Source organism: Lutra lutra, chromosome 9, assembly GCF_902655055.1.
Source record: "Lutra lutra chromosome 9, mLutLut1.2, whole genome shotgun sequence".
Classification (NCBI taxonomy): domain Eukaryota; kingdom Metazoa; phylum Chordata; class Mammalia; order Carnivora; family Mustelidae; genus Lutra; species Lutra lutra.
Window position 1 is genome coordinate 45,531,769 of NC_062286.1, and position 17,776 is coordinate 45,549,544.

At 39.4% G+C, this 17,776-nt stretch overlaps 1 protein-coding gene across 6 annotated transcripts in view; it reads right to left on the reverse strand.

Moving 5' to 3' along the window:
* Window positions 1–17,776, reverse strand: part of CTNNA2 (catenin alpha 2) — a 1,136,606-nt gene that overhangs the window by 768,386 nt on the left and 350,444 nt on the right. For all 6 annotated transcript variants that reach the window (XR_007130146.1, XM_047745913.1, XM_047745910.1 and 3 more), the window contains exons 5-6: window positions 6,788–6,907; window positions 2,977–3,243 (exon numbers count right to left, since the gene is read on the reverse strand). Coding sequence is in view for 5 of the 6 variants with exons in the window: in XM_047745913.1 (XP_047601869.1) it covers window positions 2,977–3,243; window positions 6,788–6,907 (387 nt within the window). In the remaining variant the exon portion in view is untranslated. The remainder of the gene's footprint in view (window positions 1–2,976; window positions 3,244–6,787; window positions 6,908–17,776) is intronic.

The window sequence follows — 17,776 nt, forward strand, 5'->3', positions numbered from 1 at the left end:
TTTTAACTTCAGGATCTCAAAACACACTTTACTTGTTAAAATCTCCATCACATTGGCAAACCATTAAACTAAGCATCAGGAAGGGATATTGCCAGAAAAATAAGTCACAGAAAATTTGAATGAGTTTTCCCACCCAGTGTGGTATCGATTTGTTTAATATCTGAGAATAGCACTGAGGATTCAAGACAGATGTCTGAATTCTAAAGCAATTTCAAGTCAATATGCCTGGGGAATAAAAAAATACCCAAGTATTCATTATGCAACCATAGAACAGAAATGTATAATTCTGTTACAAAGAGAAGGAGACATTATTTTTTTAGTGAGAGAATTTCAAGTATCATTAAGGACTAAGTAGGTTTGTCGGTGTCAGGTGATAGAAAATCTACAATTGGTTACTTACTTGTACCTTGTCATACTCAGTAATATTTATGAGTAATATTTACTATATTTGATAAAGTACTGAAATTTCATTAACTTAATTTTTAGGGAACCACACCAAATGGAATTACTATCTATAAATTACCAATTTACATGGCTCCACAAGTTGATTTTTATCAACCTCTGAGAAATAAAATTTTATACATTAGATAATGTTTTATGCAATTTATATAGCATGAGAACCCATACACATTTAATAATGAAATATTACTTGGTTCATATATTTAGCTAATATATAATTAGCTAACATACTTAATGTAATAAATATAAACTACAAATTAATATAGTGATGAGTTAATATGCCATGTTCTATTAAAAAAAATATATTCATGTATTAACTTCCCAGAGCCGTGTTTGTCCAGCATATCACTACAGTTAAAAACAAAAATATCACCATTGAAAGTTTATTATATGTCAACATACTCTGTTAACAGATTTTCCCCACATGGCCTTAAGTTTTATGAGTCCAAAGCCTTTTGTATTACTACAGTGATGCCTCAGTTGTTAAATTTATTTTGGTCAGAAGCTCCTTTCAATGAAAAGTTTGGAGTCAAAGAGATCAGGAAGCTATCACACTTGAGCAGAAGATGGCAGCAGCGGAAGGGTCTATCTTTCAAGGGTGTTCTCTGTATACTATGCTTCTACTCTATCTAGCTCCACAGGTTTTATTTACTTTTTGATTATAAAATAAGATTATAAAAATGCAGTTGGGTCAAAATCTGACTAAATAATCCACCTATTAACACATTTTTTTAAAGTACCATTTCATAAATTAATTCTGTATTTGAGATTGTTTTGCAATTTTCTATTCTGTTTAAGGGATGAGGCATTTTTTGGTCTAATGTACACTTTTAAAATTAATGTAGCATTATAATGTTTTAATATCTGAGTACTTCACCTGTGCATTTTAATTTCCTTAAAACTTGGGCTTCTTCATTCTTATTCCAGAAAGAAACTTGTATCATTACTCCATCGAGTTGTAAAAGAATGTCAAATTTTTATCAGACTTGTCTGAACATTATAAAAATTAAGAGTCAATAGTTTTCCTACCCAGGATCATGACATCATTTACCAAGAAGTACAACTCTATTGTATAACCTAAGCACAAAACAAACCAAAAATCAAAAGTACAAAAAGTACCACTCAGTGCTTTTTTTGGTTCTCCACAACTGTATCAGGATTGTTTCTAACATTTATAAGGAAATAAATTAAGAAATAAAATAAAGCCACCAAATTGTTCATTTTTGTCAACAGGATCTGTTTTTCCATTATTCTATGTTTTGCACCTGGGAAATCTATTGATTTGTTATGTGTATTTTAAAACTGGTAACCTTACTGAACTCTATTAGTGCCAACAGATTTTCAGCTGTCTCCTGAAAGTTTGTGAATTATGTATTAAACCCCAATTTCTGCAGTAAATGCTTTAAATGACATTGGATTCTCACCAAAAAACCCTAGGAAACAGTATGCAGTCTAAGCGATGGATATTTTGGCTAACAAAAAATAAAAGAGGAGAGACCCCTGTGAAAACTGCGAATGGCTATCTGAAGTGTTATAATTTTCCCTCCATTGTATCTCACAGCTTTATGTCTTCAGCAATCACTGCTTTGTTCCTGATCCTCATTCCCAGCCAGTCATCCCCTGCCAAAAATTCACGTCAACAGATCCAAAAGCAAGTTCATCATCTTTCTCCACAGCTGTTAACTAACCTATTTTTCTTTTATGAATTCCTATAATACTGTGTTTTATCACTTAAAAGGTATTTAATACATTCTACTTCTCCCATCTCCCTACAGGAAAAGAGAACCCTTGAAAACAGATACAGCTTATTTTAAATCTTGGTAGCCCTCCAACACATGTAGGCTCTCACACTGAACACAGGAGGAACTCAGATGAATTCCAGCTTCTCTTAGGTAGGCCCATATTCTGACCCAAGGAAATCGAGGGCTGTCATCCTGCAGTCTTTGATTACAAGCATCCCTCTCATTACTTCCCTCACTGGGACACACCCCTCAGAAGTAGCAGGTGGAGGATGTGGGTCAGTCATGGGTCCAACACAGGTGCTACCCAGAGGAGCTGATTCAAGGAAGTCAGGGATCCCATGCGGGATCGGGGGGCAACAGAGTTTGTCACTGATTTAAAATGAAGACACGGAGGGCAGTTCTTCACCCAGGGACAACACAGAGGCAATAAATACCTATACTGCCTTTGACATTTGCCCCTTTAAAAATAAAGAACCTTCCAAATGATGAACTATCCCTAAAATAGCCAGTGGAATAAGAAACTAACAGCTTACAGGGTTTCTGCTTGCATGAGATCAGCTCCTCTCAAACACTGTTGTTAGATCCTTTAAATTTAAGGAAACTAGGCTCTGCCACTCTGCTGCATTCCTAATAACGAGCACATTATATAGTTTACCTTATTAGCACAAGCCTCCAAAAGGGGTAAATCCAGGTATCCTATTGTGGCCCTTCAACCCCAAATCATTTCTTTCAATCCAGGGGTGTACCCCTCTGTGTGCATCGCTGAGATACTCACATCGAACTCATTGAGAGCTGCAGCCAGCTCGCCGATGCCTGTGTGGCCTTTGGCTTCATCGGTGGGCGAGGTAGCTTGAGCAGCATTGGAGATGCCAGCAATGGCCTCCTGGACCTGTTTAAACACATAATCTCGGTTGGCTCTTGTGGCAGCAACATCCGGGTGGCGGAGAAACGCTTGGGAGGCTGTGTACAGCATTGTAGCGTTCTTCTTCAGAGCCCCTCGGGCGGCGGCCATCTCATCCCGACAGTGAGGGTCCTTCAGCTCCTGTGTACACAAAACAGGAAACGTGGCACATTCATGAAGGTTGCCACAGAAGCATCTGTTCTAGAACTCAGAGTCCCAGACTCAATTTCATAAACCCTACTGAATTTTAAAATCCATTTTCTCCCTTGTCCTTGCTCTAGCCACCGGGACTTTGCATATAATGTTCTTTCTGTATGAAATGCCTGAGCACTCCTCTTCCACCTACCCTTTCACCAGACATGGCCGATCCTCCTGGAACGTACTCCATCCTGCTAAGCTATGCCCCCTTCTATCTGCTCCCACAAGCCCCTATCCCCTCCTATCAACAGTTATTAAACTTTACTGTATTTACTTCAAGATGTTTCCCTCATGTATTGTGTCTAGTGAGAGCAGGAAGCCTTGTCTATCTTATTTAGTGGCTCTTTACTCCTTAGCAGTGTTTGGCCCCTAAGAGGCACTCAAAATATTGCTGGGAAAAATATAAAAACCAAGCTATGGACAGTCAAAAGCTTGCATGGATCAGAGTTCGCAAGCAGCAGATGGAAAACTCAAACTTCAGTCTTCTGATAACGCTTGCTTCCATATTCAATTATGATTACAGACATGGGCTATCAGACTTTTCTGATTTTTGCTTAGTCTATCACTGTCACTGAATTATCATTTCTGAAATAGGGTTTTCTTTCTTTCTTTCTTTCTTTCTTTTTTTTTTTAAGCTACCTTTAATGGCAGCTCAGTCATTGAGTTTAGTGACTAAGAATAGATCAAAGATGATTTGCCTTCATAGTTTTGGCTGCCAAAATACCACCACTGGGGAGTTTCTTGATCTTCAGCTTTAAAGAGTATTGTTAAGAAAATGTTCGCATCATTTACAGAAATGTTAAAGGCAGTGCTGCTCTCTGAGACCATGTAGGATTGCCAGCTGAGGATCTCAGAGAGATTTTCCCCCACCCCCAAATCTTCAAAACATCATTAAAGTTACTTGAACCACTAGGGTTCAATGTCTGCTTGTTCATTTGGTACATCATATTTAAATGACTTGGCAATAATGACATCTTCTCTTTTATTGGTCAAAATAATTCTGAGACAAGCACATTATATTTTATCTAGGATTGTCAGATAAACGGACAGTAATAATTAAGTGAACCATCTATCCTCTTTTGCTTATGTACTGACAAGTTTATGCGAGCCAACATGATTTCTAATATGGGGTTATTTATTTTTAGCCCTCAACATGAACACAAATAGGTAACCAACACCTGAGTGTATTCTCTAGGCTGGGCAATAAACTAGGCATTGAAAGTAGAAGGTTTCTCCTGAGTAGTTATAAAGGGCCTTTTTAATCTCCAGAAGAGTGGTCCAGAAGCTAGATGTTACTTTATACCAATAAAGAAAAATCTAAATGTGGAAGTGAGAAGTGGAGGGGGGGGGTTCTCCGCATAAAAATATTTGAGGAAACATTCTTTAATTAAAACAAAAACAAAAACAAAACCAAAGCTGCAATCTAAATGTTGAATTATGAATTGGTTAAGTAAATGACTGAAGTTCTTGATAGACTATGTGGATATTATAATTCACCTTCATCAAACAATATGGATAATGTTTATAAATGAAAAAGCACAACACAATATACATACCTGTATGCAAAGTAGGATTATAAATATGTTAAAATATGAAGATAAATAACTGAAAGGCAATATACTAAAATTGTGCCATTTTTTTTTCTTGGGCGGTTGGGTGTTATATGCATTTTTTCTTCTTCCAATTCTACTATTTTTTTTTTAATTTTCTTGGAAGAGTCTAGCAATTAATTAAAATCAAGGTATTAATGAAATAAATTATATGTATGGGCATTCTCATAAATAGTTCATACCCTTCCATAGATTTTAATACCCAGCTATGTATATGCTGATGACTAGTTTTTCATCTCCAACCCACATGTCTCTTCTATCTGACATTTTTACATGGAGAGCTCACAAACATCTCAAAAATCAATATGTCTGAATATGAAATTTTAATTTCTATACCCAACTGACCCAGTCTTCTCCATCTCTATAAATTCACCACCATCTACCCATTTGCTCAAACCAGAACCTTAGAACTCAACTGGTTGTGGTCACTCCCTAATCTGATATATCCAATTTAACATCAGGTCCTCAGAGCTCTATTTTAAAAATTAACTTTGATTCTTTGTAATCTTCTCCATTCCTACCACTACCAACTCACTAAGACCATCTTTCACCTAGACATCAGCCCCTCCCAAATATAGATTGTCTCTCCTCCTTTACTCCCTTGTGTTCAACATATCAAAAAAAATACTAAAATGTAAGTTTGAGACCCTGATACCAAATTTTGAACTACTGAGCTACTACCTACCCACTTACAATAAAAACCAAAAATTTTCTAAGACTCTGGATGTCCTGGCCCCTATTTTTCTTGCCAACTGCCCCTTTGGTTCACTGAGGTCAAGATTCAATGTCTTTTTTTTTTTTTTTTTCCCCTTCAGTGGTTTAAATAAGCTAGGTAGCTTTTTGGTCTCACATTTGTGCTTCAGAGTAACTTCACTCCTACCCATCTTATACTTTGGACTCTTACACAAGGTCCACTTGAATTTTACTAATTACAAAGTACATAAATATCATGTAATCTAACATCACATATGTGTATGCCTCTCACACAGGAATACTGTAAGCACTTCAGGGGCAGGAACTAGATCTTGACCAAGTTTATAATATCAGCATTCCTTCAGTATGGCACAGATGAACACTCAACACTCGTCTGTTGAGTGGAACTTTCTTGTCGGTAATAATTTTAAGGCACTAGGGATTGCCCCAAATGTTGAATTCTAGGAGCAGTCAAGAGGTTGGGTGGAAAGGATTTTAATCGACCCCTCCACATTTGGAGAGGTTTTTCTAGGGGGGGGAAATTAAAACACACATTTGAGAACAAAAGTCTAATGGTACTCAATGAGTAGGCCTGGCTAAAATTAGGGGTGCTATCTCAAGACAAAGGGAGACACAATATCTCCTGTGAGCGACCTACATCAAAGTAACTCACCTGTGTTATCCCATACCCCGCCCCTTTCTCTTTCTCTCTGCCTTTCCTTGATTTTCTTTACATTGTCTTCCTGTCTTTCAGAAAGGTTTCAACATGCTGCACATTCTGGCTCTGTATATGCATGGTGGTGTCTTTAGGGCTAGGAAATACAAAGTGAGGGCAAGTAAAGGAGTAGTGTCCAGACGGCATCTATAACACCACACCAAAGTTTGATATTTCAACTGGGGAGCTTTTTCTATACTAGAAAAAAGCTTAGAATGGTTACCACCAGTCAAGCAGAAGGCCTGTGACCTACTCTAGGTAGGCAAGGGTGAGAGAGTTCCCCCAGGGCCCACAGTGGTATGAAAACTGGCCCATTGTAGGAGGCAGCCCCTGTGGATCACAGGTTCTGGGGGCGTTTGGAACTTGATCACCACCAGATGAGGCTGATCTGTTGGTCAAGCATATCAAGCTAGGAGGTTACTTAGACACTCATTGTCTCCCCTAGCATTTCCAAAAAAACTTCTCCCACCTGTTGTCTTCTTGCTGCTACATAGTTAAGTTTCACCATTTCTTTCCCAAACTCTTTAAAGCGGTTTGCAAGATCTTGCTCATTTGTAGCATTCTTGACAGCTTCCAGGGCCTCTTCCACCTGAGGTAATAAGAAACAATATTTATAAATGGAAAGAAGGGATATATTAAACACGTTAGAAATGGTCATTTTTTTTTTTTTAAATCAACAATTAACACTGAAGTAAAATAGAAGAAAAGTACCCCTAATAAGCATTTAAAACAAGAATATTTGTTCACAATACACCAAATATTTTGTATCTGAGAGTTAATTGCAGAAGGCTTGGAGCATTAGAACTATACTGACTGTATTTTACTGGGTTATGATTCTGATAAGGATTACAGACTTCAGGGATGCCTGGATGGCTCAGTTGGCTAAGCACCTGCCTTGGGCTCAGGTCATGATCCCAGGGTCGTCCGATGGAGTCCTGAATCAGGCTCCCTGTTCAGCAGGAAGCCTGCTTTTCCCTCTGCCTTTGCCCCTCCCCCAACGCGGAGTGCGTGTATGCGAGGGCGTGAGCACGCGTGCGCAAAGGAATATAGACTTCTAACTTTAAGCAGAAACTTACAGAAAAGCAGACCTAAGAAGAAAATAGACAATTTGAAAACAAACTCTAGAAACCTTCAAAGGAGGAAGTGCGTTAACAAAAACTGAAGGAACTCCTGCAAGCTTGAGCGCACTTGGATCTGCACCCACAGTTCTCATCAACACTTCTGAAGCTGGAACTAAGGGGGCTGTAACTGTAAGCTGAGTTTACACCCTGCCATCCATAGAAAGAGGAGCTGCTGAGTCTGGAGAAGCAAGTGCATTTGAAGTTTTGTTCAGGTGAAGCTGGGGTAGAATGGGGGTGGGCAGAGGGACAACACGCACACTTTCCTAATGATGTGTCCTGCTTCCAAATTCCTGCCAACCGTGTCCCGGAACTTTCCCAGGGAGGTCCTGGACTTGAATTATGAATTTCACTAAGCAATCTTTTATAAACGATCTGAGGATTTGGGAGATACTAAAATCTCCTCTCCAGAATGATTTTAACTTTAGTATGGGGTGAAGATTTCCACAACTGGTCATACCATAATGCCTGTGGTCTCAATTAAAATGAAAATTAAAATATTAATAAGTAACCAACTACATCATTGTCAGTTACACTACATTATTATAGGAAAAATTTTATCAGAGTAAATAACCAAAAATAAAATTCTGAGCAAGCAAGGCACAAGACAGATACGTGTTTGGAAAATCAAAAGTTCTTCTATATAAAAAGGGAGCCTAGTAAAGAGGCCTTCACTAATGCAGGCTATTGATAGAAGAAATGGAAAAAGAACAGCAGCTCAGAAATGTGAAATGCAGAAAATGCAGGGTCTACTGCAGAATTCTGATTAGCTTTTGTAGTCTGGAGCAAATCAAAAGACAACATACAGGGAGTTCATTTTGACAACACAGAAATATGAAGGACCACTAAAATGGCTAGAAAAAGCCAGAGATGAACATAGTTCTGAGCTATGGAGATATACCTTTGTTTGAGCTTGACACAATCACAAAGGTAGCTAATACAATATCCTTATCGAATTTCACTGAGTGGAGGGAGAGAATAGTGTATATAAACCAGTGATAAGGGCGCCTGGGTGGCTCAGTGGGTTAGGCCGCTGCCTTCGGCTCAGGTCATGATCCCAGGGTCCTGGGATCGAGTCCCGCATCGGGCTCTCTGCTCAGCAGGGAGCCTGCTTCCCTTCCTCTCTCTCTGCCTGCCTCTCTGGCTACTTGTGATCTCTGTCAAATAAATAAATAAAATCTTTTAAAAAAAATAAAATAAACCAGTGATAATAGGTGTCATCAAACCTTTTACTCCATAGATATGATAATGTCATTCAATTTACTAAACAAGCTAACCCATTATTAAGGAAAGAGTTGTAGCAAACAATGGAAATTTAGAATGATGATAATCTACACTCCACATAAAATTAAGTTTCCATTCACATCTTGTATGGAAATTCTCCATCTTTTTTTCTTAATTGTGAAAATATAAAATAATTAAACTTCTCAGTGTTGGTCCTTTCTTTTCCAATTCTTAGACAGGCTCTAATAATGCTCAAAGGAAAGCAACAAGTATCACTGAAAAAAGGACTGTTTTAAGGATTTTTTTTTTTTTTGAGACTCAAATCAAGTCACATTTTATGGTATGGAATGGGCCATATAAAGCATTTTCATAGTTTAATTAGAATCTCATACCTCAAACCTTTAAAACAACAAATCAGTGATGTCTCACTTTCTAATAGATTTATAATTATCTTAACATGGCTATCAACAGCATCACGGAGAGGACAGCTCTTGGTAGCTAATTTGTTCCTGCTGCTTATTTGAGCTGTAAATCTTTCCTGAGGACATAAAAACTGGTTCCGGGGAAGAGCAAAATAATTATCTCGGAAGGAGCTAAATCTTGGATTTGTTTTCTAATATGTATAAGAAAGTCTTCTTACCAATTATTAATCAGACCAATTTGGTAGTTATTTTGTTGTGTTACACCTAACATTTTAGTGGTCTTTGAAGAATCCAGTCACTGGTTTGAATTTATGTTTTGAATTCAGCCAAGTTTTTTCCAAAAGAAACACCAATAATGGGGTCTGTCTGTGTCAAGGTAGACTTATCCTACTTGGGAGTTTTAATCTAGAAGTATTGGAGAGGTCACCTAGTGGAAAAGTCTCACAAAGAAACATGGTTCAGCATCAGTCCAAGGTCCCCCCAAAAATGGAAGAAATGGAACTAAAGTTGAAGGGGTATGTGTGTGGGGGGAGACAAAAGGGGAGATTGCTGAAGGGACATGAAGAGAGCAAAAAAAAAAAAAAAAAAAAGGAAAGGGAGTGACCAGGCACTTCTGAGAAGTCAAAATGAATTAAAAAATCAAGTTTTTATTTTTGAACAGAGCCAAGAATATTTTCTTTCTGGGTGTCGGGGTTAAAGGAAGGGGACTCCCTATAAGCCAAACAAACACGTTAAAAGCAGTTCTTCTACAGAAGAGCCTGGGACAGCATTTCCAAAAACTTTCTCCTCCTCCCTGGTCCCCACAGGGTCAGAAATAAGTCAGTATGTGTGAGGAGCTGCAGGTCACGCTGCCCTGTATTTGAACCCCAGCTAGGTCATTTGTCTGCCTTGTGATCCAGGTAAGCCCCTTAACCTTTTGGACCCTCAGCGTCTTCATTAATAAAATGAAAGTAATAATGTTGACATATTACACAAGGTTGTTTTAAGAACGGTGGAAGATAAGAAGGTATATCCATGGAAAATATGAAGATAGCCAACTTAAGTCTAATTATCAAATAAATATAAATGGGCTAAATGCTCTAATTAGGATACAGACTCTCAGATGGAACTTTTAAAAACAGACCCAACATGTTACTAAGAGATCATTTAAACAATAAGTACAAAAAGTTGAAAACAAAACCTCTCACGCTCATGAATTTTAAATGCGCTAAGTTATAAATATATAAAAAGTCAGTCTCAACACACAAAGAACCCAGGAACTTGACTAGATCAAAGTATGTTACAGAAATGGAAGCCAAAGACTTCCTCTCTTTTCCCAAATAAATCAGGCATACTGTATATGAAGGAAAGAAAAGAAAAAGAAATAGCAAAATAGCAAACAGAGTACCTGGCAAAAATGAGGAGCTCCTTAAACAGGGGTACTGACCTGCCGCATAGCATCCAGCTAAGGGAAAAATATTTCCCCCACTAAGTTTGAAGAAAGGAATGTCTGCAGACTGGGCCCTTGGGAAGAGGGGAAGTAACACGGTGAAGGAGACACGGCAGCTGCTGGCAAGGGCTCTGAGGAAAGAGGTGCTCCTGGGGAAGGGTTTTAAGTGGGAGCTGTGGAGACTCCATGTTCTGGATTGGGAAGTTGTTTTCAGTGATCTCATAGCAGGAGTCCTTAGAGGCAGCTGCCATAGTTTCCCTCATTATAAACGTGTGGCAGTCCCGGACATGGCAGCCAGCTGATCTCCTCCCACAGCAGGCTGGGCTTAGGAACACCAAAGGGAGAACCCTTTGCTCAACCACATATTCCTGTCCTTATTATTGGTAGCTTGTGCAGCTGAAAAGACTCAAACACCTAGAAAAGATATTAAAATTTCTTCCCTCATTAGTGGATTTAGATATTATTTTCAGAGCTTGTCACTTAAAACTCTTAAAATCTTGGTCTTCCAGAGCTTGTTCAAAATAGCCTCTACCCCCATCCTTAAAGCAGGCCTGCCTGCCAGTCTACAGCTGTATCAAATCATTTGAGATCAACTCTTTAAATCAGTCTCCAATTTTCCTGATTGGAATTTCACTTATTTACTTCCATATGCAAAAAGTAGTCTGAAGTCATTCAGTCATTCAATACTAGTTAAGCAGGCATATGGGGATGGGGGGAGTACTGAACTGAGAGTCTGATCCCTCCCCTCCTGGACTGTGCGATCTGATTCTCCAACCGACATTTACTGTCCATACCAGGCTTATAAATCATTGGCGTAACGATCCTAAGTTCCACTGGGACAGATTGACCGCATTCCAGGGTCCTACTATGGATAGTGAATTGATTGGATTTTAAGTGACATTGATGAAACTATTTAATAAGTCATATATAACTCTTTTGTTAGGATCTGGTTTTATGGCTAAATTAAAAATATTATCTTGGGGCCACCTGGCTCAGTCAGTTAAGCACCCTCTGATCCTTGATCCCAGGTCAGGTCTTGGTCTCAGGGTATTGAGTTCAAATCCCACATTAGGCTCCACACTGGTCATGGAGCCTACTTAAAAAAAATATATATATACATATATATTTTTTTTAAATATCTTGGAAATAGTAGTTGGCTAAGTAAATACATAAATGGATGTAAGATTCTGCATCTTATGACTTTACTTTGGTTTGACCACGGTGATCCCAGCATCATTACATTTTATGTCTCTGCCTCCTAAAGCTGGCCTTCTTGATTAAATATTCTCTTCCTTGATAAGCTGCCCCTCCTGATTCAATTTTGTTTTCTTGTTAACAAGAAGATGATTTCATCAGAAAGCAAGAATGATTAAATGCTAGTGTCACGTATTCTTAAAGTGTCATGGTTTATGAAGCACAACAGTAATACAGCTTAGATTTCCAAAGTTATTTTTAGTGCAAGAAAAATGACACCAGTCAGTGTCACCGAGCACTTAGGAGATGTACCAGACACTGTTCTAAATGGCTTACATACACCTAATTTTGTCCCAGAAAACAGCCCTTTGCAGTTGAAATTTTTTCCTACTTTTACTTTACGGAGGAGAGACTCAGGTCAACGTAGTTGCACAAGCTTCCCGAAAGGACTCCCAGCAAGTGAGTGTGGGAACCTGGGTCTGAACTAAGGCAGTTTGCTCCAGAGTTCATGCTTTCAACTCTCCAGTTCTTTCTTATGCCTCAGTTTCCCAGAAAAAGATAGGTTTATAAAGGGTTTGGATTATACTGACCATCCCATCTGATTATGAATATTCACTAAGAGCTTTGTCCCATCTGATCAGCCTCTGGGTTCTAGCCATTTGATCTCTTTAATATCTTTAAAATTGATCTCCCTTTCACAATACACACTGGCATTGCCGTCACCCAGCCTTCCTTTCAGTCAATGGCCTGGATAATCTCAATGGTCTCTTCATCTTTCTCCTTGCTGAGACTCACCCCTCTTTTAATTCTTTTTTTCACATCACTACCAAAATTATTTATCTAAATCACAAATCTGATTCTGATGCTTAGAAGTACTCGATGATTCCCCATAATCCACATGTAGAGTCCAAACAAATCATCATGGTCTCTGAGGCACATGTGTCTCCCTGTTCAGCTCTATCAGTGCCTCTCCCCACCCTGCTCTCCATGCTGCAACAAGACAGAATCAATTATGTTACTGACGACACCCCAAGTCCTTTCTCTTGCTCTCATGCCTTTGTTCTTTCCCTTGGTTTGTGAAGCTCTCTGTAGTTAATGTCTGCTGTCTGACCTGAATCCATCTCCTTACTTAAGGCATGAGCACCTCTTTTGCATTCAGTAAACTCTCTTTCCCTGAGCTGGTTTTCAAATCCAAAGCCACACATTGGCCTGCTCTGCCGAAACACGGCTAGGTCTTTGAACTATTATTCCTTCCCCATTTGGCCTGATGTCAAGCCTTGTTACTAGAGAGTGCTGGGTGGCGACCAAGGAAGAAAGATTTTGTTCCTTGATTCTGGTATGCTCTCTCCAAAGGTTCTGCAGCAGAAGTAGCCCCTCCAACACCAGGTGGCCAGCAGCTTCCCTTAGCTTGGTCCCCCTTGGATGATGCTATGTGGAATGCCCCCAGTGAGAAAGCTCTTGGTGAGCATTTTTTCTTGACACCCTAAGGGCAGATTTCCAGCAAGTTCCATTAGCTTGTGTGGCACCTCAGTGACCTATCATAAAGTAGGAAGATCTGATCTTGGCCCTGGCTTAGGGTGGTGGGGGTGGTCTCCCTGAAGTACTCTATCTCAGTCCTTGGGGTAGCAGCTTCTCCTTATATTTGTCATCCCTATGTCCTTAGAACTGTCTTCTTGCTACCCAGTCTCTTATGACTCTAATCTGCTACTGGAGTTAACAGTTTTCCATATTAAACTCTCCCTGCTGAAATCACTGTGCAGTTTCAATCTAATTATTGCACAGAATAATACATTCCTCAACTCTTCTGAGGGACCAACTTCTTTCCAGTCACCCTCAACTCAGAGACCCTAGCTTAGGCTTGGGCTTGTGAACCCCAACTTGACCGGTCTGATCCAAGAAATTGATTCTCAAGAAATTAAATCTCATTCAGTTTAATGAGACCCAATCCTGAGACCTCCTTCTCCCAGCCATGTCACCCTTCCTCATATTATCGTGAAATGACCAACACTATAATTTGGTTGAACTAATTCTATCCATGGCTTGGGAGATGGTGAGGGAAAGGAGTAAGTGCTGACCAAATTTAAAAATTAAGTGCTGACCAGCACATCCCATTTCCCCTCTAAATAATTAACCCAGAGGTAAGCCCCTAACTCATAAGCCAAAAGGACTAACAAGACTGTGGAGCATTTATTTGAGCTATTAGGGAAGAGAATTTACTCTTTCTGGCTATCTTTAGTCTAGAAGCATGTAAATTTGAGAATAGTTAGCAGCTATTTTGAGACCGTGAGACAAGGGCCTATAGAGAAGAATGCCCTTCAAGAAGGAAAGGAGATAGAAACCTGGTTCTTGTCACATTTTTGTGCCTCGATCAAACCTGGCCTAAAGCTAATTTCCTCTAGACTTCTTCGTTTGGTGAGCCAATATATTCCCTTTTAAAAATACCACATTGAATTGGGTTTCTGTTATTTAAAGTGGAGAACATCCATTTATTATATTTTTATTCTAGGTGAGATCCCACAGTCATATGCACATTTTCCCAGCATTCAGTGCTTTCTTTCTTAATATCTCCCCCAGTAACCTATAGTTGTGAAGGCAGGGCTGAGACTTAGTCACCTTTGAAGTTATCTAAGCACAGTATCTTGTATAAACTGGGCCTCCAATAAGTACTTCCTGAAAGGATAACTGAATACATAAATAAAATCCAAACAACCCAGCTGCATGAAGTTTTCTACGATAGCTCTGACGGAAAAGATATGCTAAGGGGCACTAGAGTAGCTCAGTTGGTTAAGTGTCTGACTCTTGATTTCGGCTCATGTCATGATCTCAGGCCTTGGGATGGAGCCCTCCATGCTCAGTGGGGAGTCTGTTTGAGGATTTCTCTCTTGCTGTTTCTCTCCCTGCACACTCTGTTTTTCTCAAACAAATAAATCTTTAACTTAAAAAAAAAAAGATATGCTGAGAACTTGTGCAATAATTTCTACCTTTGTAATCAGAGACAAGGCTATTTTACATCAAATAACTGTTGTTTTTCAAACACCAGAGCTACATTAGAGCTGTAGGACTAAACAGGCACCTATTGAGAAATAATTTGTAACTGAGGACACTCGACACTATTTTAGGCTAATGTCACAAAAAGCACAGGTAATATCAAAGTCTGCCTCATCAACGCTTCCCGAACAAGGGGACAACGGCATTAGATCTGGCCCCTGATGGCTATGAAGGTAATCTGACTTCTTTGGGAAACTGATGAAGGAGTTGTTGTTTTTCTATTTTGCCACTGCACTTTCTAGAGAGAAATCTGAGATAATGAAGAACATCATTATTCCAGGACCTAGCCTGAAGACAGAAAAAAGGGGGGTTGTTTTCTCTAACACATACATGTCAAGATGAGTTTGCGTAATATCATCATCAATGCTTAGAATTGACAATACATTCTGATTACATTAATTCAGAGTCTAGGAAAAATAAATATCCCTCTTCATGATCATCGATTGCAATGCAGGATTCCTTGAAAAGTCGAAAATGCCACATATCAACCTAACATACTGACAATGTCAACTGATTGCAGGATATATCAGATGACTGGCTAGGGAATCACTCACCAGCAACTTCAACGAGAAAACTGATTATAATTCAGTATTTTTTTAATGATGTCTGATGTGCAAATGATTACTTTAGCTCTGCTCAGGAACATTAAATTTCCACCTGGGGGACAACCCAGCTTTGAACTATAGGTCACTCCAAAACTGTCATTCTGTCCTGAATTTAAAACAACTACAGTGGCAAAAATCTTTCGCAGCCATGAGAATCCTTAACATGCTTAAAAAAGAGCTCAACATTAAAGCCCACATGAATACTTGCTTAACAAAACAAGGAACTTCACATGGGCAACTAGAATATTTGTATGTCATGTGAAAAGATTGCTCTTTCGCAGTCATGTGAACTAAGTTCCCGAACATAATTTTAAGGTAGTGGATGCAAAGACGTCTACTCTGCCAATTCACCTGGTCTCCCCAGATATCTTAATTCTTTACTCGTCTTTCTAGTGTGAATTACACTTGCTTATGACTACTTGATTTGCTGACAATTACTTATGGGGTGCAGGGCAGAGAATGAAAGCGGGTATTTTAGGAGAATAAACTGGCTATCCTTCATCTACTCAGTGAATTATTGATGGAAAAACATGAATATAAGTTTCTGATTAGGCAATTCCATCTGTGTTCCTGTAAGGTATTCAGAAACAAGAAAAAAAATCATTATCTGGAGAGAAGAGCAATAAAAATTTGGCATATGGCCTAAGAGATAAAAAGTAAAATGCATAATGCTTAAAGATAAAAAAGGTTACCATGGCAGGAATCCACACATTCCTGGAGGGTATTACTCAAGTGTGTGGACCAAAAGAAAAAGGAGCAAACTACCTTTATGGAAAATCACCTGTCATTCTTTTTTCTTACTTATGTTTGTGGTAAGGAAACTCATCTTTTATCTGGAAAAAAACCTTAAAAAAGGTGTACATGACCATCTCTAACCTACTCTATTCAAACACATGAAGGTACTTCCTTCATCTGAGTTAAAAACACACAAACAGATGACTGCAGATGACACTTGCTTGTTCATGAAGGAAAAGAAGGAAAAGCTAAAGCAGAATTATATACCATGTTCATTTGTAATGAATTGTTGAGACACTGTGGGTTTTTGTTTTTTTTTTCCACAGTGGGGGGAGTGTGGTGGGGTGGGCAACAGCCCCATGATAGGAAGCCCTGACTGACCTGAACCCACAGTGTGAGACGGGCCACAGCCTGACTTCAGCGGCCGCCCCAGCCCTGCAGTTCCTACTCGTTCCACAAGAGAGCGACATCCCACCGCAGCTGCTCTCCGCAGAGGCTGCGCTCTAAGTAGAACAAATGTGTTATTTAGTCTACAATCATTTTTAATTTTACTACTGACAGTCTGACAGGACTACTTAATATTGCTGGGTTGACCTTTCCGTGATTTTGTGCTAAACTCTTTTTTCTTTTTCTTTCTTTCTTTTTTTTTTTTTAACTTCCCTGAATCTGCTGTGCCGGGAAGAGAATACAGTTGACTCTGCAGGATGACAGGCGGCAGTGATATGATCGGTAGACAGCAGTGGTCAAAACAAGTGAGTAGAAAGGCAGGATTACAGGTGGGAACCGGGGCTGTATATCACATGGCCTCCTGGATGCATGAGGAGCCCTCTCTGCATGTGGGCAGCTCAGGGAGAATATTCAGCCTGTCATCAATCCCTAGGAATGGCTGAATGGGTCCTTCCGTGGCAGAGAACAACATATGGGATGTAAAGTTAATTTCTTTAGGTTCAGTCCTGTTCTCCCCTGGGAAAGAAAGATTGTCCATCTGGGGGAAGATCTTTCTGAAAATGCGGCCTTTGAACACTCAGCAACCTGTAAGGGAAAGATAACAAAACTTTTTCTGCCACACACTTCAGAACAAAGTAATTTGTTGCTTAAAAGAAGCATATAGCACACTTGGAACCTCAGGAATGACAGCCACCACTGCAGTATGCAAGGGGTTCCAGGGATCTGAAAACAGGAACATGGCTGCCATTTACCACATGCTTACTTTGCACCACACTCTGTGAGAAACGCTGCATACGAATTGCAACCATTTTAAATCTCTCACAGCTCTGAGGGCTCTACTGCCATTAGCCCCATATGAACACATAAAGTATCTTGTATGTAAGGAGGTTATGTGGTAGATGACAACACAGTTGGCAAACCAATATTAAAGTTAATCTTTTTTCTGTAGCTAAATCCTGGAATCAAAACATTATACTGTCATATACATGTCAATACTATAGCAAATCGTAACGTTACACTGTCTCTTGAGAGCCTCTGAAATAAGCAAAGTCTCTCCTCATACTGCTCACCTCATCCAAACTGCAAAGCCTTTCCTGGCTTTTACAGGCCTGTTCTCAGAAAAATCTGAGAGGAAACTCCCAAGCAGGTTCTGCTTTGTGACTCTTGGCTCCTCAGGTGCCCTTACAGAAACAGAAAGAGTTGTACCTTGCTTTGTGGCTTATGACCATGGAACTC